The sequence below is a fragment of the Saccoglossus kowalevskii genome, chromosome 10, assembly GCF_978046115.1.
Source record: "Saccoglossus kowalevskii chromosome 10, keSacKowa6.1, whole genome shotgun sequence".
Taxonomy (NCBI): Eukaryota; Metazoa; Hemichordata; class Enteropneusta; family Harrimaniidae; genus Saccoglossus; species Saccoglossus kowalevskii.
Genome location: NC_140650.1, coordinates 20,958,747 through 20,975,913, shown reverse-complemented (window position 1 = coordinate 20,975,913; position 17,167 = coordinate 20,958,747). Strand labels below are relative to the sequence as shown.

Below are 17,167 nucleotides of genomic sequence, written 5' to 3'. Positions count from 1 at the left end.
CAAACATAGATACGTTTTGCAATTTAACGTTCTGTGCCAAACAATACTACTTGTACTTGCATTCTTTTAAAATTATCTCACCAAACACTGAAATTCTTGTCATTTCAAGCGTTTTAAACAAACTTGATGCAAACGTACATGGCAGTAATTGAAGGAACTCGGCAAAGACTTGAGGGTGATGGGCGTTATCAAATGGTTTTATACAACAAGTGAAAGCATTTTTTTTTTTTTTTTGGATTGGAATGAATGCGCCGCGAGAATCTTTTCGAATCAATGTTTTATAAATATTTATATTTACAAATATCCATAAAACAAATTCACGCTATCATAACAACCTATTGTACCCGTGAGTAAACATAAACACTACTTTCCAACTATACCTTGATAAATCTGGCGACCGAAAGACGACCTGTCTCTGGATTTCGGAACGTGTCGAATATAAAATCTTCTAAACTGCTTCCACCAAAGGTTAGATCATGACCAATGTGTGTATTGCTGGAGCTGTACAGACACAAAGAGAATATAAGAAAACACACAGCAAGGACAGGTAGAACTACTGTGCAAATTATGTTTTCTTTGCGTGGTTTTGAGCTACCTTTGCACGATGATGTTGCTATAAATTTGTTTTTGTTTGCCTTTCTCTTTCAAGTATGTGTGGGATTTTCTTCTTTAAAGCGGAAGAGTCGTCACCTGCGCATGCGTCAGATGGCCATTGCATGTCATTGCGTCTACCCATGAGCCTTTGCGTTTTTAGTGTGTGTTGTTATCGTCACTCGGGACTCAATTCCCGCGCATGCGCAAGTGACGACCCTCCCGCTTTAGGTTTTAGATTTTTTTTTTTCAAAATCCGCCATCTCCGCCGGAATTTCCACGGCCAATTCCTAACATGCATCTCTTGCCAGGATGCCGAAACCTCAAGATCATATTGATAATGGATGACTTATTAGTTCCCTAAAACCTAACCACACCCCGCCATAAATAGCAGTGTCGTTCGCCTCCACTGTCGTCCATGTAGCGCCATAGTACACAGGAAAACCAGAACTATATTCAATTGTACGTCTAGCCTGCAGCCTTTATGTGGTGGTGGGGGTGGGGTGGGGGTACCATCGACTGGTGTCACATACAGTTATGCGTATCTTTGATTATTCCTCAGCTCCTGAGAGCAAGGTTATTTGTAGATATGCTGGCGATCGCCTCTGTGTTTCCGGAAGTACTATGGGGGATTGCATGATGGGAGTGGAAAGTCTTTTGATCAGTAAAATAATTTTAGAAAAGTAAAAACTAGAGTGACTGTGAAATGAAGGTTGGTTTTAAATATTAAATATCGTGGAATCTGGATGAAATGATGAAAGGAAACTGAAGTGGTATGAAAGGGCGGTAACTGAAACCAGAATGCAAGGTCAGAATCGAGGGTCAAAATACGTCACAATACATCCATCAAGGCGGTTGCAAAGTGTCAGCAACTATGGATGAAGTAAAAGACTTCGTTTGCAGTTTGCGTGAATGGTCGGAGAGAAAAAAATCATGCAAATTCTGTGCTTCAGTAACAGTATTTGCTACTTTTTTGTGCAATGGAAATTAATACAAGAAATGCTGCCTTGGGACGTTTATCTTGAGAAATTGAGAATACGAAAATCCCGTGGGACAGTCGTTGTGAAACAATAGACATGCTTCGTCAGGGTATCAATGTTATTTTCATTATTTGAAGATGGAAACTGCTGCTTTATGGAAGAGCAAAGTTCAATGTCATTGGCACAGTAATGACGTTTTTCATTCAGATTTATACAACACTTACTTTTTACTATCAAGAAGGTTTAATGTCTTGTTTGTATTTGCACAATGTGAATGAGGGGTTTATTGTCAAAATATATACAGGTGCTTGTATACCTATTGAAACTATACAAAATTTGACTAATGCACATCCGTTTCATGTGTTAAAAGAACATTGCGATGTTCTCATAGAATTGTTAAATCTTGGTATCATTCCCAACTGTCACCAAACTGTACGTTTTGACGACTGTATGCACTTCTGGGACTTGTAATAATTTTCTGGAAACTGTACAGCAAATCACATATTTTCCTTATTAATTTCAGTTTTTATTGTTCATAATAATTTACAGTAATAACATATTTTTCCGATTGTGTGCATGACAGCTTTGCCCACACACTAAGACAGGATATGTACAGATATGTGTGAGTATGTTTCATGGATTAATAGGCCACTCCTTTGCTTCAATTCCAACTACATCTCTGGAAATATCACTTGTTGTTTATCATCGATATTTTGATATCCCACAATGTGTCGATTGCGTATCTGGAAATTCTAACTACTTTTTCGCAAAATTTGACCAGCCTTGCTTCTACCAGTCATTTAAGTCAACTCCCATATTGTCCTTTAAAGTAGAGGTTAATGCAGATATATTGTAAATTACACAGAGGTAACACTACAATACATTTCCCTTCACATTCCCCTGTATTACATAACAATCTTTTGAGCTGAGGCAGTTATGGTTCTACAACCATCACCAGTTCTCTTATAGTTCTTTGGCTCTAAGTGTGTCAGCTGGTGTGCAGCCATTGTACAGGACTCCGTGGTCTCGTTCTCAGAAAAGCGAAGCACGTCGAAGTAAATAAATAAGTAAATACAAAAAACAAACAAACAAACACGAAGCCGAAGCAACAGGGCCTGATATCATTGACGCTGCAGGTCGGCGTCTTCTACACCGATCTACGCATATCGCGCAAGGAGTGCCGGGAGTTTGTTCGAAATTTGGAATGTTTCGAAGTCAATCGTCGGTCGGCAAGTATTTTACTGTTATAATAAATCGTTTCAGTAATTTCTTTACTACATAATGATAAATGAAACTTAGAAATATTGTAGAAATAAACTGCGTAAATTGCGCAAATCTGCAGTCAGTTTACGCTGCTAGTTCCCGGTCTAAGTTCGGAAGGCATTCTACGCCGAGAGATGTCACGATGGTTCCGTTAACAACTCTTGTAAAGGCGGAGAAGTAAAAAAACAACAAAGATTTGTATGTTATGCACAGATAATTTTTACCTTACCTAGCCATTAATGCACGTGATTCCTTTACGACACGGACGGCGATGGCAGCGAATGTAATAAGAAGTTCAGACGTAGCTTGCAGACCCACGTTTCGGTCACAAATACTGAACAGCCGGTGGGCACCCAGTACCCGCACGTCACGCGCCCGATCAACGCCTAGTGGCCCATAAAACGAACACTTGCACAATGTTCCAATGGAAAACAAAAGCGTTTTCAGGGCGCGTTTCTATGAATTAGAACATGCTAATCCTCGGGGGCGGAGCTACGTCACGGACGTTCTACGTTGCTAAGACGCGCACCACTGTACCACGTATTTCTATGGGCTTTGTGCGCGCTGCTGTAGTATAAATGGCCTATGTGATTTACGTATCGCCGAAGGATCCCGAATGGTACCGAAGTTCCCATTCTCCAACATCCGGGAACTTCGGTAGTCTGATCGGAACCTAGAGAAATAACGCAAGCTTCAGCTACCGTTCCTTCGCTAGTTTCGTTTAGATATCCATTCTCAACGTGTGTATCATCTCACCAAGAGACAGCTTAATAAAGGTAAGACTCTGCCTTTACTTTACTGGCGCTGCGAGCAACTTTCGTGCCTGTGTTTTTGGTTTTTAACCCTTTCTTAAACAGGGTTGGTGGAAAGTTGTCTCATAGTTAGAGTCGATCGTCACGCGATAGACGAATTGCGTTTTTCGCACATTCCAGCGTGAGAGCTTAGTTTAGGGAGTATTCCCTTAGATTTTTTAAAAAAACAAAACATTGTTAGTGTTATTTATTGTTTTTAAACCAATTTCTTGGTTCTACGTACTTTTTAACCGATGTGAGTTAATTTCATAAACGTACGTTGTTTATATATCGACGCCATTTTCACGTGACTTCGATTTGTTGTTTTTGAAGTTTTTTTATTGTTGTTAACATTTCTACTGTTATTTAGTAGGATATTTCATTTCTTCAGTTTGTCCGGTATTGTTAATTTTTTATCCGGCACAATTCTGTTGAATATTTATCGTTTTAGAGAGTTTTGAAGTATTTTTTCACTCTCAGTTTGTTTATATTGGGGTCACGAGACGTCGATTTTTCTGGAAAACAATTTTCCCGAATTTTCTTCTTACTTTGTGAGCATTTCTGAGAATATTCACAGTAATTTGAATATTATTTAGTATATTTATTTGTTTTCCCACATTTTCGTGGGATATTTTTCGTAAATTGGTGAAAATTTTAGTTGTATTTCATAAAATTCTGTGCTGTGTGGAACGGACGTATATTTGTTTATACCGCCTGTTCCTAGTCTCACGAGAGCAGACGCCGTTGAATAGAATCAATTTTAAAAGTTCTTCTGTTCGTAACGTAAGAGGGTGTTGTATATTCATTGTATTCTATGCACTGTAAACTAGTTTTCATAGCTGTGATTGAATATCTTTGTATACAGTGTGTTGTAGACCTTCTTTATTGGATTTCTTTTTGTTAATGAACAAACGAACTGTTTAGATTGTGAGTGTTTACATTACAGTGAAGGTCAATTTACTGTAACCATTATACTTTTTTCTCCATCATTTTTAGGAGATATTTTCTTTGGACCCTAGTACTGTTTAAGGGTTGCAATATTAATTATTTTTGTGTATATTATGTTATCAATTTTTTAATTTTTATTGTGTCATTCACAATTTAGTCGGAGGTTTATAGTATTTGTTTTTCCTGTATTTTTAGGAAGTATTTTGAATACTTAAATCTAGATTTGAAGTTCATCATTGATATTTTCTCATTGTACTTAAGTGTTTACCCTTATTATACGGGTATTATATTTCAAAATTGTACTGTGTTATTTTTAAAATTTATTTCTTGTTTCAAAATGTCAAAGAAAATTAATATCAATGATTGTAGTTATGATACATTGTTACGTCTGCCCAGAGTGGGTCAAAGAACAGCAGACAGAATAATGCAGTTGAGAGAGGAGAATGGAAAATTGACCATGGCAATGTTGGAAGACATCCCGCATTTTCAAGTGTCAGGTGAGCTGAGGGAATTGATTACTTTTGGGAATATTGTAGAAGATCGTCCTAAAGGGAATTGATTACTTTTGGGAATATTGTAGAAGATCGTCCTAAAACCCCTGATGATTGGTATGATCGTGTATTAGAGGAGGAAAGAAGAAGTTATTGTGATAGAGAAGATGACAGAGATGAGGATAGAAGCTTGGAGAGGGATAAAAGAGATGAACGTCATTTCAATCGTGACTATAGTGGTAGAGAAGATTATCACAGAGACTACCATTATCCCTCAAACAGTAGGGAGGAAGAGGAGAGAGAATGGAGGAGACATGATGAGAACTCCAAATTCCAAGAAAGGATGGAAGGGGTAATTAGAAGACAAAATCAGGTACCAAACAAATATCTCACTCCTACATCAATTTTCCCTAGACAAAGGGAAGATAGTTTCCCCCCTTCATATCATTATAAGGGTGAAGCGAGAGGAAATAGATCAGACCAGGCACCTATGTACAGAGAATATGATCACAGTCAATTGGCAGGGGATAGATCTGCATCGCCAGTACAAATTATTTCCCCTTATGAAAGAGCTGAGAGGAAACACAGGGGTGGATCAGTGGCTATTCCTAAGCCGTCCAGTATCCCAAAGTCTTTGATGTATGATGGGAGTTCTAAATGGCGTACCTTTTTCATCAAATTCACCAAGTATGCGAAAGCTCAACAGTGGTCTAATCTGGTGTGTAAAGACTTCCTGTGTTGGTTTTTGGAAGGTAAGGCCAGTGATCACTACACCTTATTGGTAGACCGGGATCCAGAGATCCGTTATAATGAAGTGATAGAAAAATTGGAGAAGAGATTCGGATTCAGGGAACTTCCAGAGACTGCCCAAGTTGAATTCCATCAAACAAAACAGAAACGAGGGGAGTCACTGGAAGACTGGGCAGATCGGGTTTTATCCCTGGCGACACAGGCTTATGCGGATGTTCCAGATGAACATATGTATAAACAAGCTGTGATGAGGTTCTGTCAGGGCTGTGCTGATAAAGAGGCTGGACAGTATGCAGCCAACCAGCGTCCTAAAACAGTAGAGGATTCAATAGATCAAGTTCGTTGGTATCAGCACATCAATAAAGCAATATACGGAAAGTCTACCAAGCGTGAGATTGGATATGAAGGCAATGACAGCGATGGTAATGGTGATGAAGTGTCCGTAAAGGCTATAGGACGACAGTTTTCTCCATCTAGACAGTTCAGTAACAACTTGCCACGTGATAAGCATGATTTTGGTCGTGATGATAGAAAAATGGAGAATCCTAATGGTGTTGAAGTACGTTTGTCACGACTGGAGGCTCATATGTCAGCATTAAGATCTACCATGGAGACAATGGTGACACAGTTTAAAGGGGTAACTAGTATACTTAATAATCGTCAGCGAAGCAGTAGTAGATCCCCTTCCCCTTCCAACAGGGGATGTTTTTCATGTGGAAGTTTGAGTCATTTCAAACGAGATTGTCCCAATTTAACTGGGAGGTCAGATTCTGATAACAAAAGGGTCCAGTTTGTTGATTTAAACGAACAAGGGTCAGTGAATCAGGCCTAAGCTTGACCCTGCCACAAAATAAGGGCCTTCCGATAATCACTGAGAATAATGTATCTACCAACATTGATGATGTGGAATCCAAGACATGTAATGTTATGGTGAATGTGGGTGCAATGATTTCGGAAGCAAAAGAAGTAGTTACATACCGTTTGAGCTCAGGACCTATGTACTCTGTACCTATCAAAGTACAGGGGTACTCAACTCAAGCGGTAGTAGACACAGCGGCAGAGGTAACCATTATTTCAGATAGACTGTTTCAACGATTGCAGAATAAACCCTCCATTATTCGAAAAGTGAAAATGCAGACAGCTGGTAGGGAGCTTAAGATGGATGCAGCAATCGTGGGACCAGCTACTATAACTTTAGGTGAAACTGAAATTGGTATGAATGTATATGTGGCTCCGATTGAAGATGATATGTTGCTGGGATTAGATTTTCTACAACCAAACAAGGTGCGAGTAATGATGGATAGAAATCTATTGGAGTTTGGTAATGAGGCTATTCACATGACATTTTCTGTCAACAAATCAAGCCCTAGGGTTAATAGGGTCATTTCAATTGCCAGGGTTGAGATACCCCCTAACCATGCAGTGAAAATGAAATGTCAAATCAATACTGAGATGGGTTTATATATGTTGGAGCCATTGAACAATCTGGAGGTAATGCTTATGAAAACTCTACATAGTGGTGGAAATAATCCAACAGTTTGTTTGGTGAACCCAACAAATTATGAAGTGGTATTGGGCCCTGGTAGGGAAATAGCTAACGCTGTACCAGTCGATATGGTCCCTATGATGGGGGAGGATGAGAAATTGGTCTGCCACACACGGGTGGAAAATATCCCTTTATGTTCAAGGGATGGGAGTGACTCTATGCAAATCCCTGAACATCTTCAAGAATTGTATCAACGCTCTAGTGCACATCTTGATCCACATGAGACAGAACAATTAAGGTTATTATTGTGTAACTACAAAGATGCATTTGCGGTGGATGATTTTGATTTAGGAAATTTTTCTGCAATCAAACACCGTATTGATACAAGCGACAGTAACCCTATAAAACAACATCTACGAAGAACTCCTCGCTGCTTTGTACAGGAAGAAGAAGCACATCTCAAAAAGATGCTGGAGTCTGGTGTTATCGAACCATCGGTGTCTGAGTGGGCGTCGGCTCCAGTGCTGGTAAGAAAACGAGATGGTAAAGTGCGATGGTGTGTGGACTATAGAGCTTTGAATAATGTCACTGTGAAAGATGTTTTCCCTCTACCATTAGTAGAAGAATGTCTAGACACGTTATCTGGTAACAAATGGTTTTCAAAATTAGATGCAAATTCAGCATATTGGCAAGTGCCTATCGAACCAGACAGTCAGCATAAAACAGCATTCACAACCAAATATGGTCTATTGCATTTCCGTAAAATGGCTTTTGGACTTTGCAATGCGCCTGCAACCTATGCCAGAATCATGGAATTAGTGCTGAGAGGATTGACATGGGATGTGGTGTTAGCGTTTCTGGACGATATTTTAGTGTTGGGTCTGGATTTCAGTCATCATATCAAAAATCTAGAAAATGTGTTTAAGCGTATGCTACAGTATGAACTGAAACTTAAGCCCAAAAAGTGTGAGCTGTTTCAAAGAGAGGTCAATTTCCTAGGTAGAAACATTAAAAATGGTACAGTGGAATTGGAAAAGTCTTCAATTGATGTAGTCAGAGATTGGCCGGTACCAAGGAACTCCAAAGAGGTGGAACGATTTGCGGGTTTGGCAAATTATCATAGGTCTTTTATCAAAGATTTTGCCAAATTAGCAACCCCATTGTATAGTATTACTGGTAAGAAACCCTTTTAAATGGGAGGGTGAACAACAAGCAGCTTTTGACACAATAAGAAACGCATTGATATCAGCTCCAGTACTTGCTCTACCGACTAGAGGGGATCCCTTTATACTGGATACAGATGCCTCTAATTTGGCGATTGGAGCTGAGTTACTGCAAGTGCAAAATAATGAAGAGAGAGTCATTGCATATGGGAGTTTTGCATTATCAAGTGAACAAAGACGGTATTGTACGACGCGAAAAGAATTGCTCGCTGTAATACGTTTTACAAGACAATTTCGCCATTATCTTCTGGGTAATCATTTTATTGTTCGTACTGATCATAGTAGTCTTACTTGGTTATTGCGATTTAAAGAACCACAGGGGCAGTTGGCAAGATGGTTGGAAGAATTAAGTCAGTATGATATGACAGTAGAGCATCGCCCTGGAAAGAAACATCTCAATGCAGATGCGTTGTCAAGGATTCCCAATGATTTGGGATGTGAAGAATACCGTCATGGAAAACTTCTGAGAGATTTACCATGTGGAGGATGTAAATATTGTTCCAGAGTCCACGAGAATTGGTTTGGTTTTGTACGTGATGTAGATGATGTTATCCCACTATCAGCCAGAGATAGGAAGATGGTGAGAAGTATGAGTACATCATCCGAAAAAGATGAGCTGGATGGTGTGCAAAAATATCTAGACCCAAATATATGGGACCCTGGAGGTTTTGAATGGTCTGACAATAATAGTGGTGATTGTAATATTCCTAAGGATACAGGAAAGTGTACGCATTCGAATATTGAGATCATGGTCGATCCAACCGAAGAGGATGCGATTCAACGGTATCCACGTGTGTACATAACAACTAGGGCAGGACAAAAGAATATTAACAATTCTACAGAGGAATATCCGGATGAAAATTTACAACAGGCTCAGTTAGAAGATCCTGATCTTAAAATTTTATTGGATTGGATGAAGTTATCAAAATATCCATCCGAGAATGACCTATTCTTGTCTAGCCCTGCCGTTAAACACTATTGGATTAATAGGGAAAGGTTTTCCCTGGAAAATGGAGTGATTTGGAAAAATAAGTTGGAGGGTACTCAACAACAATTACTGGTTCCAGAATCTCTGAAAAAAGAAGTAATGGAATTGAATCACAATATCCCAGCAGCTGGACACCAGGGAATTGGTCGTACGAGAGCTCGTATGAAGGATAAATATTACTGGTATGGTATTTCACAAGATATTCAGAATTTCGTAACCAAGTGTAGGATATGCAGAGAAAGTAAAAAGGGAAATAAGCACGCAAGGTACCCATTAACCAGATATCATGCGGGTTCTCCAATGGAAAGAGTACACATGGATTTTTTGGGACCATTACCCAAAACATCCTTGGGAAATGAATATATTTTGATGATGGTTGATCAATTTACAAAATGGGTAGAGTGTATTCCCTTACCATCTCAAACAGCTGAGGTGACTGCACAAGGAGCGATCAACGAATTTTTCGCACGCTTTGGTTATCCCTTTCAGATCTTCACAGATCAAGGGAGAAATTTTGAAAGTAATCTTTTCAAATCTATTTGTGAAGTATTGCATATTCATAAAACAAGAACCACTGCTTATCGACCATCTGCAAATGGTCAAGTAGAACGATACAATCGCACCCTGATGGATGCAGTGAGGTGTTTTTTGAAAAACAAACAAAATGAATGGGATAAACACCTTCCTCAGATAGCAGGTGCTCTTCGTTCATCAGTCAACAGGAGTACTGGTTTCACCCCAAATAAAATGATGATTGGGAGAGAAATAAATCAACCAGCAGATTTGGTATATGGCTTCAAGGATCTAGAAAAAATGAAGACATACGATGAATATGTAATAGACTTAATTGAAGCGATTCAGATGACACATGTGATAGCACGTAAGACTCTGAAAACAAATCAATTAAGAATGAAGAGGGATTATGACCTTAAAACACATGAACATTCTTACAGTGTAGGTGATAAGGTATATGTTCTGGATACAGCTTCGGTTAAAGGGAAGAGCCGTAAGCTTTTGAGACCCTGGAAGGGTCCAGGAATTATTATTAAAAAATTTACACCCTATCTTTTTAGGGTCAAGATTAGAAAAGATATTATTACTGTTAACCATGATAGATTAATGCGCTGTGAAATACAGGAATTACCAGTATGGATAAAGCGTTACCAACATAGATGTTTGGGTGATCAAAGCAAAATGTCAGACAAATTATTCTGTTTATGTAGGAAACCTGACGATGGCAAACTCATGATCCAATGTGACTCATGTTATGAGTGGTTTCAGGGAGATTGTGTCGGGGGTATTTCACGTGCGGAGTTAAACAGTAATAATTATATATGTCCCTCTTGTAAAGGGCCGGAATAAAATATTTAAGGTTAAACATCGTCACTCAGAGTAACTGATCCCTATTAGGGATTTATATATTTTATCTTACAGGATGAGTGACGAAGAGAAAAGGAGTTGGAAAAGCAGCAGTAAGAAGCCAAGACACCCTTATGGGGTTGAGGAGGAGGAGGCTGCGGAAGGCGAGATTCCAAGAGACCCCTTTGGGGTTGAGGATGAAACTGTGGGAGGAGGAATTCCAAGAGACCCCCTTGGGGTTGAGGAAGGAGCTTGTGGTGGCGAGGATCCAAGAGACCCCCTTGGGGTTGAGGAAGGAGCTTGTGGTGGCGAGGATCCAAGAGACCCCCTTGGGGTTGAGGATGGAGTTTGTGGTGGCGAGGATCCAAGAGACCCTAATAGGGTTGAGGGGGGCACCAAGGCTAGTGAGTATTCAAGAATCCCTAATAGGGATGAGAAATTAGAAGAGATAAATAGGGCAAGTCGTCGGGATAGATTACTAGATCCATTCAAGGTAATTCTAAACCTGGCACTATGCAAGGGAGTCAGCGAAAAGAATCTGAAAGCGGCACTAGTAGATCAATACCGGGTGGCGGTGAGATATGGCAGATGGGGATGGGTGCGTGAAATGCACAAGGAAGCTTTGCAGTTGTTTGACAGGAGGTGGATTGTAGAAAATATACCTCACCAAAACCCGAGATACAACACGGTGCCGCAGAAGAAAGCTATTAGGTGTGTGGAAACCCCGGCTGGTTTGTGTAGGGATATTCGTTTGAAAAGTGACAAAGATCTGGAGATTAGAAGGGAAAATGCAGCCGAGGTGACACAGCAGGATAAAAAAATGAAGGATGTTCGACCGAAAGAGAGAGGGATATCCCGGGCAATCGGGAGTCCCTCTACCTCTGAGCCCAGCTGGAAGAAATCTAGGGTGGAGCCAGTGAAGAGTACAGAGTCCCAACAAATTGGGAGATCTAAAAAGGAGGGACGAAGGAGACCAGAACCACAGGTAACAAAATCAAGATTAGAAAAAGGAAAAGGCAGAGTATCCCAGGAAACTGGGGTTTCTGAAGCTGGTAACATCAGGGAAAGGAGGGTAAGAGCACATTTGCTGGGTGGTAATATTAAGGTTACAGTAGATGAAAAAGACCCATCATCACTGCCAGCATTACCAGCCGGTGAGGCTTCTGGTTCGACAACGACGTCACGGCCAACTCGAATAGTGACGCTAGCTCGTCCTGAAGAGAAGAAAAGTGAGTTGATTCCAAAGTGTGCTCCTGCACCACCACAGCCAGGGAGAACCATGGAGAGGACTTCCCCGTGTCCACTCCCGGGATGTAGGATTTGGACAAGAGCCGTAAAATGGCATTGTTTTAGAGAACACATCCCAGTGGTATTGTGGGAGAAATCTGAATCCCCTGAGAGGAAGGTTACTTTTGCGATAACCACATTGGGATCTCTCGCTTTTGGAAGAGAAGCAAGATGGGAGAAGATATATATCTGGGTGGTGAATTACTTCCATAGAGAATTTGCCGACAACTGGAATGTGACCCCCACGTATGAGCGGAAGATGAACAACATCTGTAGAGAGAATGGTTGGCTGATCCCACCTAGATATACATTTCGCCCACCGAGCAGCCCTGCGGTGCTGATCCACTGGAGAGTTATCATGGTCCTCCTGAGACGGCTGACGCCAAGTCAGAGGGAACATTTTAAGAACTTGTTCCCTGAAGAACAACCTCCAGCTGAGTAGAAGTACCACAGGAGAACCCATCAATTTGGGTGGAAGGTGTACCCACTGTGGTGGGTAATTTTTAACTGACTGACTAGACTTAGTTTACCCATTATTATGGGTGACTTACAACCGATTGACTAGACTGGGCTGTTCATTTATTTGGGAGTCATTGACAAGACTCAGTCTACCCATCATTATGGGTGGCTTACAATTCACTGACTGACTGACTGACTGACTGACTGACTGACTGAGTGAATGACTGATTGCACTACGCACATTCCCCATCTATATGGGGTAAATAGACTGACGGACTAACTGATCAGATGGATTTTGGATGTATTGGAACATGATGGATGTTGAGTTGCGTTTTGTTAGTTAGTCCATATCATGTAACAATGCATTTGATAACCATCTGAGTTACTGACTTGACACCTAGGCGATACTGGCCTAAATCACATGGGCGTGATACTGGAAAAGAAAATTATAGGATAATGGAACCATCACCGAAAAAGATGACGGAGGAGAGTGTAGTATAAATGGCCTATGTGATTTACGTATCGCCGAAGGATCCCGAATGGTACCGAAGTTCCCATTCTCCAACATCCGGGAACTTCGGTAGTCTGATCGGAACCTAGAGAAATAACGCAAGCTTCAGCTACCGTTCCTTCGCTAGTTTCGTTTAGATATCCATTCTCAACGTGTGTATCATCTCACCAAGAGACAGCTTAATAAAGGTAAGACTCTGCCTTTACTTTACTGCTGTGGAACGCCTGTGGAGCCGGTGAAAACTCGAGAAAACAACACAAACTCAACTTTGGAGTAATCCTGAACAATCAAATTCATATATGTTACACACGTAGGGCTAATCTTGTTACACTTTTCAGGGGACTCTCAACAACCATCGCAAAGTATCGTTTTCTGTTAGTTTTTGGTCTTTGTTTTCACCGCGAAGGTTGCCAGGCGGTAGAAAATGCCCGGATGTCCGCCCCCGAGGATACCCATGGTACCGTACACATTTATGGTAGACAGTTTTGTGCAAAAATTATTAAACGGTTTGTTTTTTGAGCGATGAAGTTGCGGTTTACGTACACGCATCAATATAGCCGCTTAATTGATTTTTAACCCTACCGTACGCGAAGCCTAAACAGTTCAACAACGATGGCCACTCACTCGGCTTCGAGGCATTAAAAACAGATAAAGAAAAGCCAGATGCAAATGCCGGACCGCGATTCACTCTTTTTTGTACTGTGGATCATCGGAGAAATAGTTTTTCTCTTTCACCTGCCATGGTTTAGAGTGTGTCCAGTGAAATAGCCCGTATAAGCCATGAACCGGCAATCTCGCTCTCGCATAAGCGTTCCAACTCAGAAAAATGCGAATGCGCATGCCCGAGGTAACTAGGATACTGGAATGTCCAGGTAGATCAATATAGCTGCTCACGATATGACGGATTACGATAACTATATTTTCTGTACATTTTCGATGTATTACATTTTTTCACTATGAATGTGGTGATACATGTCAGAAGGTCGTAGCATCAGTCTCGTTATCTACGAGATGAGACTTGAATCATGGGATCCTGGCATAATGTCACCATACAGTACTATACGCGTTGCAAACCCCAAGTAATGTACCTCTGATTGCACTTAATATTGAATTATATTTCATTATGTTTTGTTATTTATACTGCTACATAACAATACGTGTGACAAAAAGAATTAAAACGTACATAAATTCAAAGTAATCTGAAGTGCATTATTACTAATAATTTACCGGTAAATTTTAAATTAGTCAAAACCCCAATGCGTGTTATGAAAGAAAGAAGAAATGAAAGAAAACAGGGTAGAACAAAATGACGATAATGCGATAATGCATTCATTTCCAACCGTATATCACATGTGATACAAAAGTTGGGGTTTCAATCAGGAAATGCTACACATAATGACTATTAAACAGTAATCACCGAAAAAAAGGGTCCCACACAACAGTATATCTTGACCTGTATATTCACATTTTAGTCTTGTATATAACGACATAAAGCATCTTCCAAAAAAGGGCGGAATTAAATAAGTAAATGGTTCGTTTCGCCACAGACAACTAATAAATTCTCGGATGTGTTTTTTTTTAGGAAATTGGGCGTAAAATACGTGTTTCCTGTGATTGTATATGTACTAACTCATTGCAGCACTGATTTCCCGTTTTGAGGCTAGTATACTTAGTATATAGAATATGCTTTGTTCCCACCGTAAATAAGATATGACATTTCTTTTCAGATTCATGGTTAATAAGGTTTTATAAATAGGTTAAAATATAAACTAATAATAAATTCATAAATATTAATTGAGTTATTCTGGTGGGAGTTCTAATCTTGAATGCGGCCCGTATGTAGTGTACTAGACGTATTGTTAGGTGTTTATTAATACTACCCATAATGCACCTGGATTTGTCAGCATCGTTGTGTGTCTGAAATTCATGAAGAACATCGAGAATAATTGATTCCGTTCATTCATGTATAGATGACACTTGGTTGTGAAATGTATCTTATCTACAATAAATTGAGTCCCAAGCGACGATAACAGCACACGCTAAAAACACAAAGGCTCATGGGTAGACGCTTGTTTGTAAACAATGACACGCTATGGCCATCTAACGCATGTCTGTGACAACTCAGTTTAAAATTGATTATATAACTTATTGCCTGCTTATCATTCAATTTACTGTGGGTTATCATGACGTGTGAGCCGTGTATCTCGTCTCGTGTTGTGTTTTCATACCCTTAATTGGCAAAACGTGACAATTGCACTGATTTGACCTATATCGTATGACCTTGTGCGCGTATTGATTTCAAAGTTGAGTCAGCGGGTCTTATCAGAATTACGTAAACATTATCTCTGATTCCAGACACTGTGGTGGATGTTAGTTGTGTCAAATACCTGCTTATCAGTAGGACGTAAACAAAGTTTGAACTGATTACTTACTGTATAAAGGAACATTGTCAAGAAGCCGTCGTTTTTAACATTTTATAGACGATATCGACCGTTCACCCAACATCATAAGACGAAACAAAACATTTCGAAATTTTTCAGAAAAACACTAAGCTGTGATGGAATTCAGAGAACAACAGAAACAACAAAACACATCAACAAATAGTTAACAATGGATGGAACATGGCAGAATATCGGTCGAGAAACTTTAAAAAGGTGAACAATTGACTATATAACGTAATACTAAATGTATTTGAAAAAGAACAGAAAAAAATGGAACAATCAAAATTAATTAAAATCAATTCATACTTGCAAAAAAATGCCAGTCGGGATGAGTTTTTGCTTCACTATAAACCGTAACGCAAAATTCAAATTTGGTGACGCACTTGTGAAATAATACACATCATATCTGAATCAACCCTGTTAAAATTCCATAGTCTGGTAAAGAACAATAACATGGCTATACTGTTTAATCGTTTTTATAAACCTTGGGTCGGCTTATTTGTTATTGTAAACGACAACTGAAAACCGTTTATATTACTCTTTGGCGTCGCCACAGTGAGGCTCGTCACATGCTTCGCGGAACAGAAAAGTACTAAGGGCCATTGACTCAAGTTGAAAATCAATACCTATAGTACAAATGTTACTTATCTTATTCTGCATAGGCTGTCGTCGGATACTACACCAGATGTTACAAGGTTAAAAGGCTGTGACATATTGGTATTTAATTTTGTCTAAAGACATGTCATTTATTTTCCCTGTTGCCCCCTGAGAATTGAGCTGGTCGAGGTGTCCAACGAAACAGGGAGTTGAGGTTTTCTTTGGGGAAGGTGTTCCGGGATCAAAATGTGGACCACTTCACATTTTGTACGCTAAGCATAAATCAGATTTCTGTTATTCCGTTGACCATATATTGTTGAGCTCGTTATGTGATCACGGCCCAGTGCATATACCTTATTTACGACATATAGTTTGACATTGTTTCACTAGCAAAGGCAGCAGTTACGCTGCCTTGTGTTAATGACGGATGTCACGTGACTGGATTTAATAGCAGAAGAGCTGAGCCAAGGTCATAATATACCATGAAAAATACACCCGATAACTCAAATCGTGTCTGAAATAAACTTTACACATACTTTTTTTCTGGTAGATCATCCTGGTATAACAGTTCCCCAATGTTAGTCAAATTCATCAACGAATGCCTTCGTACACGGGAGTCAGTCGGCGGATTGGCGTCGAAAACATACCTACTGACACTACCTGTTGCCGTGACCGTTGCAGTACTTACTAAGGGCTCCACTGAATGATTCTCTTCGGTAGACGTGGGCTTGTCGTAACCCAACTTATGCGTCCCACTGTCACTGCGGTCTGTGCTGATATAGCGCGTAGTACCGATGACGCTAGCATTTTCCCCAAACGCACACCACTGGCGGGTCCTTCCGAGAGACTTTAACCTCGAAAACACGCGGAGAACAACACTCATCGAGATCGGAGAGAGATTTCTTGTCAAAACAAATATTGTGTTAGTGAATCATTTATTTCTTCGTTGTGGTACGAGATAGACATTCAACGAAGAATACATATTATAGTCATGTGACGGGA

At 40.0% G+C, this 17,167-nt stretch overlaps 1 protein-coding gene across 2 annotated transcripts in view; it reads right to left on the bottom strand.

Annotated features, from left to right (window-relative positions):
• The window catches only part of LOC100374030 (glutaminase kidney isoform, mitochondrial-like), a 32,420-nt gene extending 15,253 nt beyond the window's left edge, over positions 1-17,167 (bottom strand). The window contains exons 1-2 of one of the 2 annotated variants that reach the window (XM_085504355.1): positions 16,702-17,167; positions 381-501 (exon numbers count right to left, since the gene is read on the bottom strand). In XM_085504355.1, coding sequence (XP_085360481.1) covers positions 381-501; positions 16,702-17,048 — 468 coding nt within the window. In that variant the 5' untranslated portion in view covers positions 17,049-17,167. The remainder of the gene's footprint in view (positions 1-380; positions 502-16,701) is intronic. The other variant, XM_085504356.1, reaches the window with a different exon arrangement.